This window comes from Diabrotica undecimpunctata, chromosome 5 (genome assembly GCF_040954645.1).
Source record: "Diabrotica undecimpunctata isolate CICGRU chromosome 5, icDiaUnde3, whole genome shotgun sequence".
Lineage (NCBI taxonomy): Eukaryota > Metazoa > Arthropoda > Insecta > Coleoptera > Chrysomelidae > Diabrotica > Diabrotica undecimpunctata.
The window spans coordinates 136,742,527-136,761,656 of record NC_092807.1 but is presented as its reverse complement, the minus strand read 5'-3'; the positions used below and the strand labels follow the sequence as shown (position 1 = coordinate 136,761,656).

The window sequence follows — 19,130 nt, the reverse complement described above, 5'->3', positions numbered from 1 at the left end:
TATTATTAACAAATAACTTATACAAAAAAGCAATTTCACCGAATTCACCGCTTCGGAATCATTTTTTTAGGTGTATCTCATCAAAATAAACACTTTTTCTCTCTTGATAATTTTTCGAAAAATGCTTCCTTTTCGAGTTATTTACATTTTTTTGTTGAAAAAATGCCTTAATTAGTGATTTTTGGGATTTTTTTTCTAAAAAACTACTAAATGAATTGCAATTCTACAAATAGCTTTATAATCTTTAAACCGTCGAGTACAAGTTAGAATATTTTGACAAGGATAACTTTTTTCTATCTTGCTAAAAACGTGGACCCAAATATTTCGAATATGCCTTTCGAGCAGTCTACCGCTAAGTGTGTACAGCGGTTGCGGCGATACAGGCGTGCGGCGCGTAGAAATATTTGTTTAAATTTAAAAAATTAATTCAATACAAATATTACGTACAATTTATTAAAAAAAAAAAGATATTTCTAATTATTTTTATATAGACATATTATAATTAAAAGAATTAAAATTAATTTTTTACAATGCTATAATAATGTAATTTTTCTTTTAATATACGTGGTGACTATATTATTGAATGTTTTATTACAGTGAAATACATTAAGCAATATATAATTAATTTTCATTAAAAAATATAATAAAATTAAAATATAATATTAATTATACATCGTTTTCATTGTCAATAATTTGAAAATTTTCGACAACAGCAACAGGATTTCCATCTAATAAGCTGATTTCATTGTCTTCAATAGAGTCGTCTTTAACATTTTTACAATTCTCTGGTGTACATGCACATACTGCGCAGCATTCTAAATTATAGGAAATACAATTACAATTTTTCGTAGAACATTTTCCGGTACATGAGCAGAAATACTTTTGTAACATATCTAAACTAGTTTCGCCTTCAAAATAATTAAAATCGAAACAATTATTTTCCATTGTCCAACCATGGGTTAATGGATCAAGAGATGAAATAATATTGTTTTTTGCTTGAATCCATTCATTTATTTGCCACTTTGCTCTTAAGTAATGTTGTAATAATGCTGGTTTCGAAGGTGGTAATTTTTCATTAGATGCATTTTTTTTAGCGCCTACAGCACCTCAACCGCTGTACACGCTTAGCGGGATACTCTCGAAAGGCATATTCGAAATATTTGGGTCCACGTTTTTAGCGAGATAGAAACCATTTATCCTTGTCAAAATATTCTAACTTGTACTCTGCGGTTTAAAGATTATAAAGCTATTCGTAGAATTGCAATTCATTTAGTAGTTTTTTAGAAAAAAAATCCCAAAAATCACTAATTAAGGCATTTTTTCAACAAAAAATGCAAATAACTCGAAAAGGAAGCATTTTTCGAGAAAAATTATCAAGAGAGAAAAAGTGTTTATTTTGATGAGATACACCTAAAAAATGATTCCGAAGCAATTCGGTGAAATTGCTTTTTTGTATAAGTTATTTGTTAATAACAATTGCCGGCCCACTTGTAAGAATTTAAAAAAAATACATTTCATCTTGGAAAAATATTTAGAATCGAATAAAAAAGGTTTAGTGCATTAGAAATGCCAAAAGAATTTTAGTCGGTTGATGCTCTGCTTATAGGGGTAAACCGCTCGCCTATTAGCATCAAGATGAATTTCAGTACACTCACCGTTTGCGCTGGGATAGTATGCGTGGGCCAATACTTTACCAGGGTCATCTAAATTAGATGAACATTTAGAGGTTCTTCAACACCTTGCTCGAAAATTATGATTATCTGGTACCACAGTTATAGTAATATCCGGCTTTGGAGAAGGTACCTTTTATTACTTGTTTATACTTTAAATTAGATATTTTCTCCCATCTAGCGAAAACTTCTGCAGCAAGATTTATATAATCGGAATTACTAATAGCTTGAGGGAAATACCAGCGTAAATTCGTTTTATTCCACTTCGAATGAATTGCATAGTTATTGTCGGCAACAAAACATCGAAGCTTATTAATCATATTCATAGTATCATTATTTAATGTTTCGGTCACCGGAAGATTGTATCTTTCTTTAAATTCAACTAAGTCCATATCTATACTAGAAATAGCATTACTTGATGTATTTAGATATCCTTACCGTTTAAGAAAAGAAATAGCATACTCCAGAGTGCTATTCTTTGCACACACAGATACAGAGAGCAACAATAAGACATGTAAACAGCCAAGCATCTCGATTTATACTAATCTCCAAAAATTGTTAATACAGTTATTTATACAAAAATCCAAACACACACATCTTCGGACTGAAGAAGTTTTAACGCCAGTTAAAGTTTCGAGTCAATGTTTTAACGCCATATTTGGCTGGCTTCGATGAGATATACTGCTCTAGATACTCACTAGGAATGAAGTTATTGTGGAAATTCGCCAAAAATATTTTCAGAAGTTCTCTAATGCGTGCAAGTTTATCAATTTCTCTTCGCTCTGTTCTTGTCTATACATCATTGAACTTTTTGAAATTGAAATCGAAACTTTTTCTCGCTCATTGCCCGGTAGAATCACTAACTTCCAGATCCTTGATAATTATACCATATTTTATGTAAATTATTTCTGGAACTTCCAAGAATACCAATCAAGAACTATATTCCAATATATGCACAAATTTCAGTTTCATTAGTTTGTCTACAATCTTGATTTCTTTGGTAATTGCTCCGTATCTTTTGAATAAAAATATTTGTCGAGACAGTTATTACTCTAATAACTGTTTTATCCAAAATAACTTCATGTAATCAATTTCAGTTTTAACAGTGCGTGCGTTTCCTTTTGTACCAGGCATAAGTTTGATGAGATTCTGAGAACGGATACGAACTTGTAAATTGGATCTATTCTTTTTCGATTTTATCACCCTGTCTTTTGCTATGTAAAAATTTGAAGGGCGTGCTTTATCAGAGTCTTCTGATGTTCCTTCATTATGGGCCAATTCCTCTTGCTCCGATTCACAATCACATCGAGATCATCTTTGGACTCATCATCACAGTATTTTTCTTCCCCACTTGATATCTTCTCAAACCATCGCGACCAACCTTTGTTGGTCGTTACTTTGTTCCACCTATCTTCTTTTATTATCAGACATAGTATTATCTAAAATATATCACAGTAACTACAAGTGTACCAAATGGTAATAAATAAAAGTTACCTTGAATTTTGAAAACAATAGAATCAAATATCTGCAATATAGCCAGATGTTGTAACGTCAGTGGGCACGTGGTCTACAGTGGTAGACCAGTACTGTTCTATGCTTGACAAAATACTCAACTGAAATACCGAACACAAATAAAACCATAAATTAGAATAAAACGCCCGTTAGCAACAGCTACTGAGATGCACGCGAATGTAAGAGAAAATGACAGGGATATTACAAGTGTTAGAAAAGAGGTGGTCTACGATTGTAGGCCACGTACCTAACAGAGGGTTAAAAAACACTGGTATATATAAAGCTTTTGTAACATTACTTCTTCTTCTTCTTAAGGTGCCATGCATTTCTGCGTAGGCGTCCACCGTACATCGTCTTGTCAGGTGAGATGTTAAATATTCTGGATTAAATAATTCTGTTTTTAGCAGCATTGCGAAGCATTTCATAGCTGTGGATTCCTGTCCATTGTCGAATATTGCGCAGCCATGACATTTTTTTACGTCCGAGACCTCTCCTACCCTCTATTTTCCCTTCGAGTATCAGTTGCTGAAAATTGTATCGTTCTCCTCGTATAATGTGCCCCAAGTATGCAGTCTTCTTACTTTTTACATAATTAAAAAGTTCCCTATCCTGTAAGCCCGCTCTTCTGAGTACTTCCTCATTTCTGACCCTGTCCGTCCATGATATTCTGAGCATTCGACGCAGGCACCACATTTCGAACACTTCAAGTTTGTTAATGGAACTGGCCTTTAACGTCCATGCTTCCATTCCGTACAGGAGAACAGGCCACACGTAACACTTAAGCATCTTGTATCGGAGGTTGAAGTCCAATTTGCGATCAGTCAGAAACTTACGAAGCCTCAAAAAAGCATTTCTGGCTTGTTCAACTATGCTCTTTATTTCATTCTCGGGGTCCCAACCCTCATTCAGCAAACATCCCAAGTATTTGAATTGCCTGACTTGTTCGATTTCTTCTCCAGAGACATATATCTTTGCGTTGGGGTAATCATTTCTACTTATAATCATTGATTTTGTCTTCTTGATATTTATTTTCAAACCCCGAGCTTCACTTGCAAGAGTTAGATCATTCAAAAGGCATTGAAGATCTTCGATGTTATCTGCCACTATGGCTGTATCATCGGCATACCTGATGTTATTAATAAATATGCCGTTAACTTTAATACCCTTATTAGAGTCTTCCACTGCTTCTGCGAAGGCTTTTTCTACGTATAAATTGAACAGCATTGGAGACAGTATACAACCTTGCCTTACTCCTTTTTTATTAGAGAAATCTTCTGTTTCGTTGGAATTTTAAAGACGTACTGTTGCTGTCTGATTCCAATACAGATTGGCAATGATTCTTATATCCTTTGCATCCAATCCCAACTCTTGTAGGTATTTTATCATCAATTCATGTTTTACATTATCGAATGCTTTCTCGTAATCGATGAAACAGATAAAAACATCCTTTCTTTGATCTAAACAATTCTGTATCAATGTTTGCATACTAAAGATCGCTTCTCTCGTGCCAAGTCCATTTTTGAAACCAAACTGACTCCATCCACTGACCTCTTCACATTTCTTAAACAATCTAGTGTGAAGTATTCTCAGGAAAAGTTTCAAAAAGTGATTCATTAGGCTTATTAGTCGGTGGTCCTTGCAGAAGTTCGCACGTGGTGTTTTTGGTAGGGCGATAAATGTAGATCGAAGCTTTTTTTGGAATCTGGCCCGTATCGTAGATGTCGTTAAAGAGCTTGACAATAATGTCTAGGTTTTCTTCATTAAGTAACTTGATTGTTTCTGCGTACATATCATCTGGTCCTGGGGTTTTGTTACTTTTTAATAGTTTGATAGCGTGTACAATTTCAGCTTTCAAAACATTACTTGTATTATATTTTATATGCCACTAATAACAAATAAATAAAAGGAAAAAAAAAACTTGTTAATTTGTACAAAATCAACAAAATTTCACTCGGATCATTCTTACACCAGTATAATATAATATGTACTACGATGCGGTAGGTATATGATTATTTCATAATAATCTGCGCTCATTCATTCCCGCGTGTAAATGTTGGAGCTGGTTACAGCTATTGTTATAATTAAGTACAATCGCGACATATACCTAATCTAACACAGTAATATTTGCCGATAAAAGTATTGTTGCATAAAAAATGCAATTAATCAATTAAAATTTAGTTTAAGCAATTAATCAACTAAAAGTTAGTCTTCACGTACACACCGTGAATAAATTTAGGCTATTAAATGTATGATGTGTTGCATATGTAAACACATTTATTTAAGATATAAAGTGCAGACGGTCACAGGAACATGAAATAGTCTATTAGGTGAAAATTTTGTCCACCGGTAATTTTTAAATATTTATGAGACGCATAATATATTCTTATAATTTACCAATTATACATTAATGTTGATATTGAGAGTATACTATGTTTTTATGACTTGGATCTAGTCATACATTCAATAACATTATGATATACAGGGTGGGATAAAGTATGGAACCAAGTTAATATCTTTAAAACCAAAAACATGATATTCATGAAACTTTCCATGAAAGTAAGTACGTATATTGACACATAGGTACAACTACTACCATATTTTTTACTACTCTACTTCCGGTTTTACTGCTAATACCCTTAACTTATCTACCTAACTTAAATAGGATACTCTGTATATTATTTTAGATTTTAAAAAACTTATTCCTAATTCACACATACTAAGCTCGTTAGACAAAAGATTTCTTAAACTGAGACATCACTTTACACCTAAAGTATAGGTGAATTTATTGACTAAGAGCAATAAGAATAATAATTTAAAAAAAATGTTTTAAATGCTTGCTATTTACCTCATGAAAATATACAAGCTTAGTAATAAATTCGTGAGTCACTCTTTCCAATACTTCTGCATTCATAAGTTGACATTCATTCTTTCGTCTAATCTAATCAAGTGATTTTAGATAAATCAAAAAAAAATCTAATGGGTTGAGGTCCGAAGAACAAGCAGGCCAGTATGATAAAAACGAACCATAAGACTTAGTTTTTATTACCTATGCTTTTATTAATACAATTTATTATTTTGTTAACATTCCTATGGTAATATTAGTGGTAATAGGTAATGGTAATATTATCGACATTTTTCCCGACCACCTATGAGGTAAAGTCTCGATATAAATCATTTTCTTGGATGGTCTAGGCTGCGGTTCAGGATTTAATTCAGTATCGAAGGTGAATGTTTGCCAAAGAACGGACGTTAGAATTGGCGTCATTGTGGGTAACATCTTCGAATTCTTGGAATTTATCGATTATTTTTAATATGTCCATAATGTCACTGCAGGTTTTGCCAGAACAATTAAGGCACAATGCAAAGCATTTGAGGCCTAGTTTTTGGCAACCACACATACTTTCACGATTTTACTTGCATCTGCAAAAAATTAATTTCAGAAGTTCGTGTGTGTAGGAGTTTTAAAAGTTTTGATTGGTGTCCAAATTTTTCCACGCATTTTCCAGGCCTCTCCCTTGGACTGCTCCCTTCCTGAAGAAGTAAGCAAGAGAAGAATGTAAATATCCTCTGCTACGATAGTGACAGAATCTTAGGCTTGAAATGCAGCAAGAGCAGAACGGATGATGACTGTATAGGCATCAGATTCAGCCTAGCAAACACTAAAACCCATTTCTGATAGAAAAGATATAATTAATTCTATTCTATTCAATGGATTTTGCTCTTTCTTGGTTCTCTTAGTAATTATTTTTGTAAATAATGAGGTTATATTATTTGTACTATCTTTATTATAAAAAATTAATATGTATATATATATATATATATATATATATATATATATATATATATATATATATATATAGTATGTATATAGTATGTATTAGTTCTAAAATAAAATATTACTATTTTCAGGTTCACATGACAGCTTTACAGCCAACATTACAAAAGACTCTGATATATCCCCTGATGCCGAAGATATAGTTAGAGACCTATCAATTTTAGGTCCCTTATTTAAAGAGGTCATAGCAAGATGGTCACGAACTCAAAGCTTTTTAGCCAATGATCAACTTATTAGAGGTATTAGGTACTTTGATATTAGGACTTCTACAAAAGAAGGAACTGATGAACTTTATATAGTACATAGTTTGTATTCCGTGCCGCTACAGGATTGTCTAAATGACATAAATACTTTCTTATCTACTCATCCTCAGGAAGTAAGTACAAAATAACTTAATGATATTTTACCAAATAAAATAGTAACAGTTAGTCTTATAACAGAGAACTTATAAAAGAGATAATTTATTAGAAACAGTAAGTGAATACATCTACCTGGAAAAGATAATGAAAGTTAAGAAAGAAAATCAAAATGTCGAAATTATTAAAAGAATAAGGTTAGCGTGGGCAGGATTTGGAAAACTGAGTTGGATTTTGAAAAGCACTAAAATATAACAATATTTGAAAACCACAATTTACGATAATTGTATCCTCCCTATACTCACGTATGGTTCACAGACGTGGACAGTCACCAAGTCTAATATGGATAAAATGGTAAAAGCACAAAGAGCGATGGAAAGATCAATGCTCAGGGTGAGCCTTATAGACAAAAAAAAAACAAACAAATGCATTAGAAGCAAAACGTAACGGAAAAGACGCAGGAAAACATGCTGCCAAATTAAAATGGAGCTTCGCAGGACACAATGCCCGACAAGGATAAAAAATGGATCCACGAAATGCAACAATGGAGACCATGGTTAGGAAAGAGAAGCTGAGGAAGACCACAAATGAGATGGGCTAATGAGATTAAGAAGATCGGAGGACACAACTGGAAGCAAGTGGCACAAAATCGAAAACACTGAATTGATTTGAGGGAGGCCTATGTCCAAGTTGGATTTAGGCTGAAGACCTCTTAAGGCTGAAGAAGAAGAAGTCTTATAAAGCTCTAATTTTTAACCTCAATTAATGGACATTTAAATATTAAATTAAACAAAGTTTATAATATTATTGTCTTTTAACGTGAATTACCTCTCATAAACTGTTTTTGGATTTTAAATGTCAATTTACGTATTATACAAATATTTCTTATTCTTTTTCTTCTTTTTCTTACGTAGACAAGACTGTTTTTTAATGTGCCTACAGTAAGTTGTCCTTCCAACGTTTAACTGGTCTTCCTACTGATCGTCTTCCTATTGGGGAACAGTTTCTCATCGTCTTTACTACTCTTGTCATTCGGCTTATATGATTGTTCCATTTTACTCTTCTTTTTCTTACCCAGTCCTTGATGATCTCCACCTTGTATCTACGTCGTATATCTGTACTCCTAGCTATATTCCATAGTGTATTACCATAAATTTTTCTAAGAGTTTTTATCTCTGCTGTTTTTAACATTAGTTGTTTATAGAATTTGTACATTATACCTTTTATTTCTTTCTCGATATTTTTATTCTTCATATTGTTTAAATAAGGCAATCGGTGGCTCTGTTAGCTATATTCTCTTGAGCTTCCACTTCTGTTTCGAGCTTCTTTCGAGATATTGTTCTATTGTCTGACCGTCTAGCTCCAATTTACATTTTATGAAATTTTATAATCATGCATTTTGAGCCACTGATAATTTTTGTAGTTCTGTGCAATGTTTGGGAAAACTTTTTGCACCAATTCGTCTATGCTTTCTGTGATCTTACAGAAGTTTGCTAGCAAGGTGAGACATTGCGTAGGTTTCTCAATTTGCATTCGCCCATTTCCAATATGCATTAACTATTTTTCAAAATTTCCAGCCGATGCATCCTGTTGTAGTTGTACACATATGTTAGATTTAAAAATAAAATTTCTATAATTGACCACAACTGATGATTTTAGACATGCATTAAGTTCATCAGACATTAGACTTTCTTGTGAGATATTCATCCCATATGATATTTTAACACGATTGGGGTGCTTTTCCCATTCCAGAGCTTTTGCTGATGTTGCTTGTTGATGCCTCAGTGTTTTGCATATTTAACGGCAGTTTTATTGCTGAATACGCTGTTCAACCAGCATCCAAAAGAGTTACCACAATTCCAAATAATCCAATGGCCAGTGCAATATTATTTTATGATCGTATGGTTGCCAAAATGAGTGAAAGAAGATAAATCTTGCCTGTACCACTGGTTGCATTTATGAATATTAGTCAACTGCGATGTTCTGTGATTGCACACATAATTTTGTCATAGGCAATGTGTTGTTCTGTAACCAACTGTGGAAGATTTCTCTGAACAAATGTCCCCAGTACGTCAGAATCAAAGTGTGTTTCTCGTTGCAAATCACGATCGAAGAGATCCTTCGCTGGTATGTCACAGCAGACATTCCCAGTTACACCAGTTTCTTTTGATTCTAAGGCACTTAATGCTCTCTTCTTTCGTGCTGGAGGTGTAGATAGCCCAATTGCTTGTCGCTTTGCAGGCAGAATTGTACGGGAACGACGTGAAAAATACGTTAAAATTGATTCTAACACTAATTCACTGAGGAAAATTAGAAGTGAAAAAAATTAACATTGGACAATTGTTGAAATCGATTTTAATTGCATTCACGATGGTATCCGATTGAATTCAATTGAATTATTTATCTAAATTAATTTATCTCACCATAAAATGCGCAAAGCTATTCGAAAAATACTCTCAAATATAAAAACACGCAGAATAGACACTTATTCAACAAAACTTCCACAACCTCTACAACGATGTTGCCGCCAATTTTTAACATTTCAGACGTTATACGATTCTCACCAGAAGCTTTTTTATTTTTAATTTGCTATAAGGCATGTCTAATTTCCGAAGAAGTTATTTTAGGGAGAGTTTCCGAGCCGACGTTTAGAATTGTTCTTTGGTCTGTTCCGGGGTTCTGTATAGTAGATGTATACAGATTCTCATAGAACGTTTGTATTTCCTTGAGTATTTGACTTTTTTCCGTCAACGTATTCCCCTATTGGTTTTTGATTTTAGTTATCTTTGATTTTCCTTTAGGTAAATTTGATTTGAATACTCTCATGTTTCTATTGTTTTCTATGGTTTGCAATATTTGTTTTGTTTGATAGGCTCGCAAGTGTAACCTTATGTTTTTTTTAGCTTTATTGTTGATAGATTTATACTCTGGTGATTCTTTTGATGTTCTTCTTCTTTCTTTTGATGATCTTTTTTGCAGTTGATGTTATGTCATTCGTTAAGTTTTGTGTTCTTTCATTTATATCTTTCATGTTGAATACTGGTAGAGGTCTAGTCTCTTTTTAGTTCACTTTGATATTCCTCTTGGTTCATCTCGAGTGCTTCTATGTTTGGTAATTTATCCTGTGTTAATAATTTTCTTCTATCGAATTTCATATATACCCGAACATAAGTTTCACAATTTACATAAATTCTTATGACACTCACAACTCACACCGTCATCATGCGTTCGCTGTTAGATGCATCCTAAAATGCATATTTGAATGCATATAGATTTATGCATTTTTCTTTTCACGAGTTGGGTAGACTCTTCGGACTAACGAATCAGTGCGCTTATATTTCGCCAAGACTTTAATCCCCTTCTGTTCGAATTCTCCTTCGGGCATCAGTTAAGACCCACTTTTTCCCTTGAGCCATGCAGTCCTTAGGCAGGATGGTGTTACATCTTGAGGTCGCTGTTTGTTTTTAGTGGTTTCGTCCACTGGTTATTGTATTAGTGGTAATGTTCTCCTCAGGTATGGGTTTGAGTATCAGAACGTGAATGATGAGTAAGTATGAGTGTCGTATAGTAGTTGCGAGTATGCGCTGTCATACAAGAAAAGTTTAATAGAGAGCTCAAAACTGCTAAGTAGTCGCTTTTTATGCTAAGCAGAAGATGTGAAGGTAATCTACTTCAGCGGCTCGCCTTCACACTGGAAAGATTTTACTATGCTAGATCCTAGAACAACTTTCTCAATCCTTAACTTGGTTCCACTTTCTTACAGCATAATGATGATACAAATCAAGGCAGCAACGAAGAATCAAAATATCATTCAGGTTTTATGCCCTAACATCTAATAAACCAGGAGAGATATTAAATCTTTCAAAGCGGAAATAAAACAAGTGCCATCCCAGAATAAGAAGGGCGAAACCACTTTTATCCTAGAAGACTTCAATGCAAAAGTAGAATAGCTTGCTTAGAATAGTTGCAAATGCACTTGACTCACTGTTCTATATTTTTGTAATTTATTTAAAAATAAAACATGCAAAAAGTGGTAAATATAAATAAAAGTTAGATAAACTAAAACTAGATTATATCTCTTTGTATTTATTTTATTAATATTTCTATCGTCATATCTAAATTATTAATTACATTCTGCTCTAGTCTATCCTGGTATTGCTAACATAAGTGTTTAGATTAATCTAGAAGAATACACTTAGGTTGATAAGCTCACAAATTACAGAGGGTTGGAGTTTTGACACCATCATACATCATCCTATTATTCAGTAAACGCATTATACGAGAAATCCTTATTTTTCATGCTTTTTACTAATTACTCATATACTGATGATTAAACTGACCAATGCTTAAGTGGACATAACTTTTCGAAGAAAATATTTGCCAATAAACTTTGCACACTGTCGTAGGGACAGTGTAATTGTTTGTTGTTTTAATGTTACATGAATAGAGTTAAAAACTTTTTAATTTTTGTCATAAATTATGTAATTTAAGTATGTGCTAGAAATTTTATATTATTATTTTAGGTAGTAATATTGGATTTTCAACATTTCTTCGGTTTTGATGATAGCATTCATAAAAGACTAGTACAGGATATTAAAAATACTTTTGGAGCAAAATTAATACCATATACAAATAAAATGGATACAATTACATTAGAATCTATGGCTACTGAAAAATACCAGGTAAAAAATAATTAAAAAAAAACATTAATAATTTTAAATAAAAACAAATTATAAATCTTAATATTTAGTATATCTTTTAATTAAAAAATTGATCTTTATTTTGTAGATATTTGTTATATACCGTATACAGGGAACATCTTTTTGGCCTACGGAAACGTTTCCAAATCCTTGGCCCGATACTGTTTCAAAGCAAGACTTGATTAATTCTTTGGATAATAACCTTGCAAAAAGAAATCCTGATATTCCGTTTATTTCCCAATGTGTTCTTACACCAGATGCTGGATTTATTATTGCCAACTTTTTAAGTAAGTAAAAATCTCTGTTTGGATTTCTTAATTAATGTACGTATAATAGGAAACACGTTTTTCCCTCACAAACCCTAATACAATTACAATTGACAGAACATACGAAGTCAATAATCAGCAATATACAATACAATAACAAAAAAATTACAATGAAATAAAAACTTCCGTGTAAAATTGTAGTAGGTAATGGATCCAAATATGAGACTCTCTTTTTAAACATTTTGGTAATAGTAAAGTTCATCGACTCAAGAAAGGTATCTTAATATGAGACCATGTGGTATCCTAATATGATATACCACTTTATATAGCCTATTAAGGTAATACAAATTATTTTAATGTATTGTTCTGGAAATAAACTCTATAAATACGTAAACAAATACACTGTAAACACGTTAGTAAAAAATAATTTTTTTTAACAGAAATTATTTACACTGCTTGCACAGGAAGTTGTCATCTGTCCCACAATCTACATGAGCCTATCGACAACATCTTCTGCATTATCTCCATTACCACCCCTTTATCAAAAGAATACAAACATTCCCAAAAAGGCATTCTGCATCTATATCGTCCATGTCGTCGCTGCTGTCGTGGAGAGAAATCTTATCATCTTCTTCATCGCCCGTTTTACTAACATAATGTTTTCCTTTGGTTTGTTTTGATTTAGGTTTCACTCCGGATAGTGTTGGAACTTCTTTACCAATCCCCTCACCTAAAACGTTTTTCTCTGTCTTTATTTTCCTATTTCTTTGAGTATTTTTCTTGTTTTCAGCGATTTTCGGCTTGCATTAGATTGCATCGTTGTAAACAACTGGCTACAGATGCTAATTTTTAAGCAATACTCTCATTAAGTTTTGTTTGGTATGGTGTGGATGTGAATAAATCTGCTATGCGAGTTTTGTCTGGCTTAGAGGGTTCCTTGGGGGGTAGTCGTGGAAGCGACTATGTGTTCTGGGCTGACGATACCTTGACCAAAACCACTACAAGATGGTTGTGGTTCTGATTGAAATGGGCCTTCTTCTGGAACTAGATTTGTAGAGTCCAGAATGTGAATGGAGAAGTCCTGCCCACTAAAAGTATGTTTGTTCAGTGGGTATAAACCTATCTTTATGAAACTGTTGACAGAGTTGTTCATTGTGTCAGCTCTGTTGTGAGTGATTCCGAACAAGTCTCCGACCTTTAAGTTTGTCACAACCTTGCCAGGGTTTGAATGAAGCAAATTTTCAATGGCGTTTACGTAAAATGTTTTTAATGAAACCAAAACTTCAACGTCTAGGGATTGCTTTTTGTGGCTTGAGTGACGGAGTAGGTAGACGATACTCACATTATTGTTTTGTGCCTGGTTTATAAGGTCCACGTTTCTCGTATGGCTGTTTTGTCCATCGAGGACAAAGAGGACCGAGTCATCTTTTGAGAGTTTTGTATGCTTCACAAAGTGCTCAAACCACATTGTGGATATGTCGGTCTGAATCCATCCTGATGGGGGATAAGCAGGAATGGAACCAGGCGTTCCGTTTTACTTCGACAGTACTTTGTCTTTATTAGTCACTTTATTAGTCTAACTTTTCTGTATATATATATATATATATATATATATATATATATATATATATATATATATATATATATATATTATAATAAACTTTATTTTAAAATCTATAGATTTATTTTATTTATTTTATTATTACAGGCTCATTGGAAGAAAAATGTGCCAAAGAATTAGAGTCGGATAGAATAAAATGGATTGAGGCTCAGAAGGCTGGGAAAGGTGGACTTAATATTATTATAGCTGACTTTATAGAATTGTCTGATTGTAAATATGTTAAAGATGTTATTAATACTAATCAATCTTTAGTAAATACAAACTAAGTATATTTCTATGTTTAGAAAAACTGTGACATAGAGAACAGATATAGGCTAATACAAATGTTTAAGATAAGAACAATGTCAAGTATTAAGAGACCAAACTTTATTATTATACAAATTATAAAAAAAATGTGTAATATAATATATTTAATATTACTATGATTATTTATTATTTAAATTACTATTATTCCTATAATTAAAACATTAATCCTATTTTTGTTTTAAAATAACAAAGATATTATACAAAGAATAGCATTTTGTCAAAATAGCAAGACATAAGGCATAAATCGGCAGAATAATTATCGGACGACCACGCAAAAGATGGACAGACAACCTTTCATAGAGGTATTAATCCGCCAATGAACAAGCAGAATTACTTACAAAGAGGAAAAAGAAGAAGAATAATACGCTGAGAAATATGCTGCTACCTATTCTCCACATTGCTCTATGGTGTGGAGGCCTGGACCCTTACAGAGACATTAATGACCTTATTGGAGGCCTTTGAGATGTGGATTTATCGACGAGTATTGCGGATAAGTTGAGTTGATCGAATAAGAAATGAAATAGTTTTACATCGAATGAAAAAGAGCACAGAAATAACAAAAACGATAAAAATTCGAGAGTTACAATATTTTATTAATGTAATGAGACATCCAGAGAGGTATATCCCTCTGGATATACCTCTCTTTATTATACAATATGACTGTAATTCAACATATATTGGGCAAACACACCAATACCTGCATAGAAGAGTTGTTGCACACAAACATAGTGTACAGACCAATGCATTAAACATAACAGCCTTATCCAAACATTCTCTAGAAAATAGCCATTTTTTTGATTTTGAAAATGTACAGATTTTGGTAAAAGAACAAAATTACAACAAAAGATGTATATTGAAGATGATTCACATAAAAAAGATCCAAATTCTAATGATAATAAGACTGACATCAAAGATCTTTCCAATATGTATCCTAATTTAATAAATTCAGTTGTTTTTAAATGCATTATGGCAGATATTTAAGATACGGCCCTGAACCACTCCTATTTTAAGATACCTTCCAGATGTCAGATACCAATTTTTAATCCATTTTAAACATTAAAAAAGTGTCTGAAATATAATTGTATAAGGTAAGTATATTATATTTGTTTATATTTATTTGTGAATATTTATGGACAAGATTATCTAGATTCATAAAATAAAATAACAATATACAACGTTCTAAGGCCAATAATTTGTTCAAGCCAATTTCAACACACGGTTTAAAAAAATTTCATTTTTTTATCGAGCTGAATCGCATACTCGTACATAAAATGTGGGTTTTAAGAAGAACATTTTTTTTACTTTTCTGTGGAAAATTAGTAATTTAGTTTAGAATTGGAATTAGGAAATTCTTTGAAGAGAGTAAATTATAGCCCCTAAACAACCAGTTGTAATAAATTACTCAGAGGAGCTGATTATAAGACAGCCTTATCGTTTCCAAATACCAGCTTTTCCGCAGAGGCAAAAGGGACTTTTTTAGATAAAACGGCGAAAAAACGAAGTGATTTTATATTTATCCATATCCAAAGAACACTTTATTTACGAGTCTTAAGAACTTAGACGTGATTTTAATAATTATCTTAATATCCAGTTTATTCAATATGCAGAAAATAATTGAGAGAAAAATATAAAATAATATTATATAAGAACACTAGTTTGAACATGCAGTAAAGGGCAGTTACAGATGTAACTTTGAAGTACTAAAATAGAAAAGCTGAACCAATTATTTCATAACATTATTAAATATAAATATATTTAGGTTTCTTTAGCCTAATTTTTGATCTTTTTTACAATATCCGAAGTGCCCAGATTAGTTTACAATTACAGAACAATGGCTCAATCTCGTTATCAATCGGTGCAATATTTTTTTATCTTCTCCTGTGTTTGGGTGGTGTTAGGTATGTGTTTGGTGCCCCTTTTAGCTAAACTCTGTTTGATTCTTTAGGACGCGTTTCCGGGTGGAGGATGTAGTAAGAGGCAGTGATTTTTTCTACCACTGGTCACGTTCGATCTGAAGTCCCGTGGAGGAGGTTAAAGATCAGAAAAGAAAGGGGTGAGGAAAGGTAAATGTTCTTATAGGATGTTTTCTTTATTTGTTGACTCTATTTATGTACCTATTGATGGCAGCTGTGGTTGTTATCTCCCTATGGACAGGTAGGGTTGGGAAATAGGATCGGGAAACTATAAAAAACGATCCCTCCCTATCCGAGTGTAATAGCCCTAAGTTAACTATTTATCCAAAATGGTAAAAAAAGGTGACCATGTATTGGTCAGGAAGTTTTTTGGTCGGCAAGGGTTAGCAATTTGGTTGAGAGAAGGGGAATTTGTTTTAAGGGTCTCTGACAAATACATTGCAGAATGATAAGTATAGATTTTTAAGTATATTTTTGGGTCGCATATTTTGGCTTCGGATAATTTTTACTGTGTAATACCTGCTCAGAGAGGACAGCATCTCAAGTATGTTAAACATGTTTGACACTTAATCTATTAGGACTGAGAGGAAATCTGAAAGTTGACGTTTGTCAATTCTCTAGTTGTTTTTAGTTTGCAAAAGTTTATAGCTCAATATTTAGTTTCTGTTTCTGCCTAGTTTAGTTAATTCAAGTTTAGTCGAGTTGTTTTTAGTTAGTTGTTCTTAGTTAATATTTAGTTTATTTATTGTTTAACAAGACGTTTAAATTTTTACAACGTCAGAATGGTATGTACTGTAGCCGACAAAGTAACAGCTGTGTTAATAATTGGTGAATGTGGACATTATTTCCATGCAGCGGAACGTCTTTTTAATGAGAGGTACCCCGATCGCCCTACATCGAGAGCTTATTTGAGGAAGCTTCTTCGGAAGTTTAAACAAACAGGTACTGTAAAAGATGGCAAACCACCTGGTCGACCAGCAATTAATAATGACAAAAAAATTGACATAATTTCAGAAGTGGTAGTGAACCCTACTTCTTCTGAAGCCCAAGTAGCATCTATCTATTAAATCAGTCAAAAGACAGTACACCGCATATTGGCTGAAAACAAATTTCATCCATACAAATTAAAAATTGTGTACTAACTTTCAGATGATGACCCCGACCGAACACTAGAATTCTGTGAAAATATGTCCAATAAAATTAACCAACAGCCCGATTACATAAAAACAATTTGTTTTAGCGACGAAAGTACTTTTTCTCTCAATGGAAATGTTAACACATACAATGTGAGGTATTGGAGTGACACAAATCCTTCATGTCTTTCATGAAACCCATACTCAATTTCAAAAAAAAAAATAAGTATTTGGCAGGTATTTTGGGAAACCACATAGTTGGGCCTGTTTTTCTCAATACTAACTTAACCGGTGAAATGTATCTGAAATTGTTACAAAATACAATTGAACCGTTAATACTTGAAATTCTGGAGAATAATCCAGATGAATTCGACAACTTGGAAATAACGTTTCAACAAGATGGTGTTTCTGCACACCATTATGGTGTCGTAAGACGTAACCTAGATGAGAAATATCGTGGTAGATGGATTAGACGACGAGGTACGATAGAATGGCCAGCTTGGTCACCGGACCTCACACCATTAGATTTTTTTTGTGGGGATGCTTAAAATATAAAGTTTACGCTACAGAACCCGACAATATTGATATTTTGAACCAACGAATTGTTAAAGAGTCTAGAGCAATTTCCCCTATCCATTTAAACGAGTACGGCAAGAGTTTAGAAATAGGATGCATTACTGCCAGGAAGTAGATGAAACACATTTTGAATACTTACTATAAGAACTGTTTGTTAAATATTAATTAATTAAATGAGAAGCTACAATTTTAGTATTTATTTAATTTATTCATCAAAATGAGCTTAAACTCAAACAAAATTTTTATGGTTCTCAAAATACAATTTACTAATGTTTGTATTTTGGGAACGATTTCCGAAGTGAAAATTGAAACGTCAATTAACGTACTTTAACCTTTAGTTGTGGCTTATTCCCATTAAAATAGTAATTAAAATTATTATGATTGAATAGGTATTTTCAATACCTTTCAAACGAGGTATCACTTGCCATAAGGTCCCATTTAAAATTATCTGTCACAGTGGCGCTGTAACGTCATCTGTAACTATTACATAACCTGTGTAAACAAGCAAGCAATTTAATTAAACCCAGCCTGTGAGAAATTTTGGAATCGAAAACGTTGCCCAAGCCATTAAAAAGCTTAAAAATAATAAATCACCAGGAATTGATCAAATTTGCAGTGAGCTCTACAAGAATGGTGGCGATGCCCTACTACAAATACTGCATAAGCTTTTACTTCTTGTTTGGCATAATGAGACCATGCCTTGTGAATGGTCTCAAGGCGTGATATGCCCGTTACATAAAAAATGTGACCAGCTCCAGTGTGACAACTATAGACGTATAACCCTGTTAACAACTGCTTACAAAATACTAGCAAATATTCTCTACGAAAGGCTGCAAGTTTACACAGTGGGCATAGTTGGTAAATATCAAGCTGGATTCACTTCAGAAAAATCAACAATTGACCAAATTCATTCAATAAGACAGATTCTCGAGAAAACATTAGAATTCAATATTGAAACCCATCACCTAATCGTCGACTTCAAGGCCGCATACGACAGTGTCAAGAGAATAGTGCTATACCAATCAATGCATGAGTTTGGTATACCAGGGAAACTTATCCGACTAACGAGAATGACAATGTCTAACTTAGAAGGCACTGTTAGAATACAGGGAGAGAATTCTAGATCCCTTGAGATAAAGGATGAACTCAGACAAGGGGATGCTCCGGCTTGTCTCCTATTTAATATTGCCTTAGAAAAGGCAGTCCGAGATACACGAATTAGGGACGGCGGTACTATTTACA

General features: G+C 33.0%; 1 protein-coding gene across 1 annotated transcript in view; it reads left to right on the top strand.

The window, feature by feature from the left end:
• Nucleotides 1-14,379, top strand: part of LOC140440801 (PI-PLC X domain-containing protein 3-like) — a 29,214-nt gene extending 14,835 nt beyond the window's left edge. The window contains exons 2-5 of the mRNA XM_072531164.1: nucleotides 7,092-7,393; nucleotides 11,897-12,055; nucleotides 12,162-12,360; nucleotides 14,048-14,379. Coding sequence (XP_072387265.1) covers nucleotides 7,092-7,393; nucleotides 11,897-12,055; nucleotides 12,162-12,360; nucleotides 14,048-14,226 — 839 coding nt within the window. The 3' untranslated portion in view covers nucleotides 14,227-14,379. The remainder of the gene's footprint in view (nucleotides 1-7,091; nucleotides 7,394-11,896; nucleotides 12,056-12,161; nucleotides 12,361-14,047) is intronic.
• Nucleotides 14,380-19,130: the final 4,751 nt, after the last annotated feature.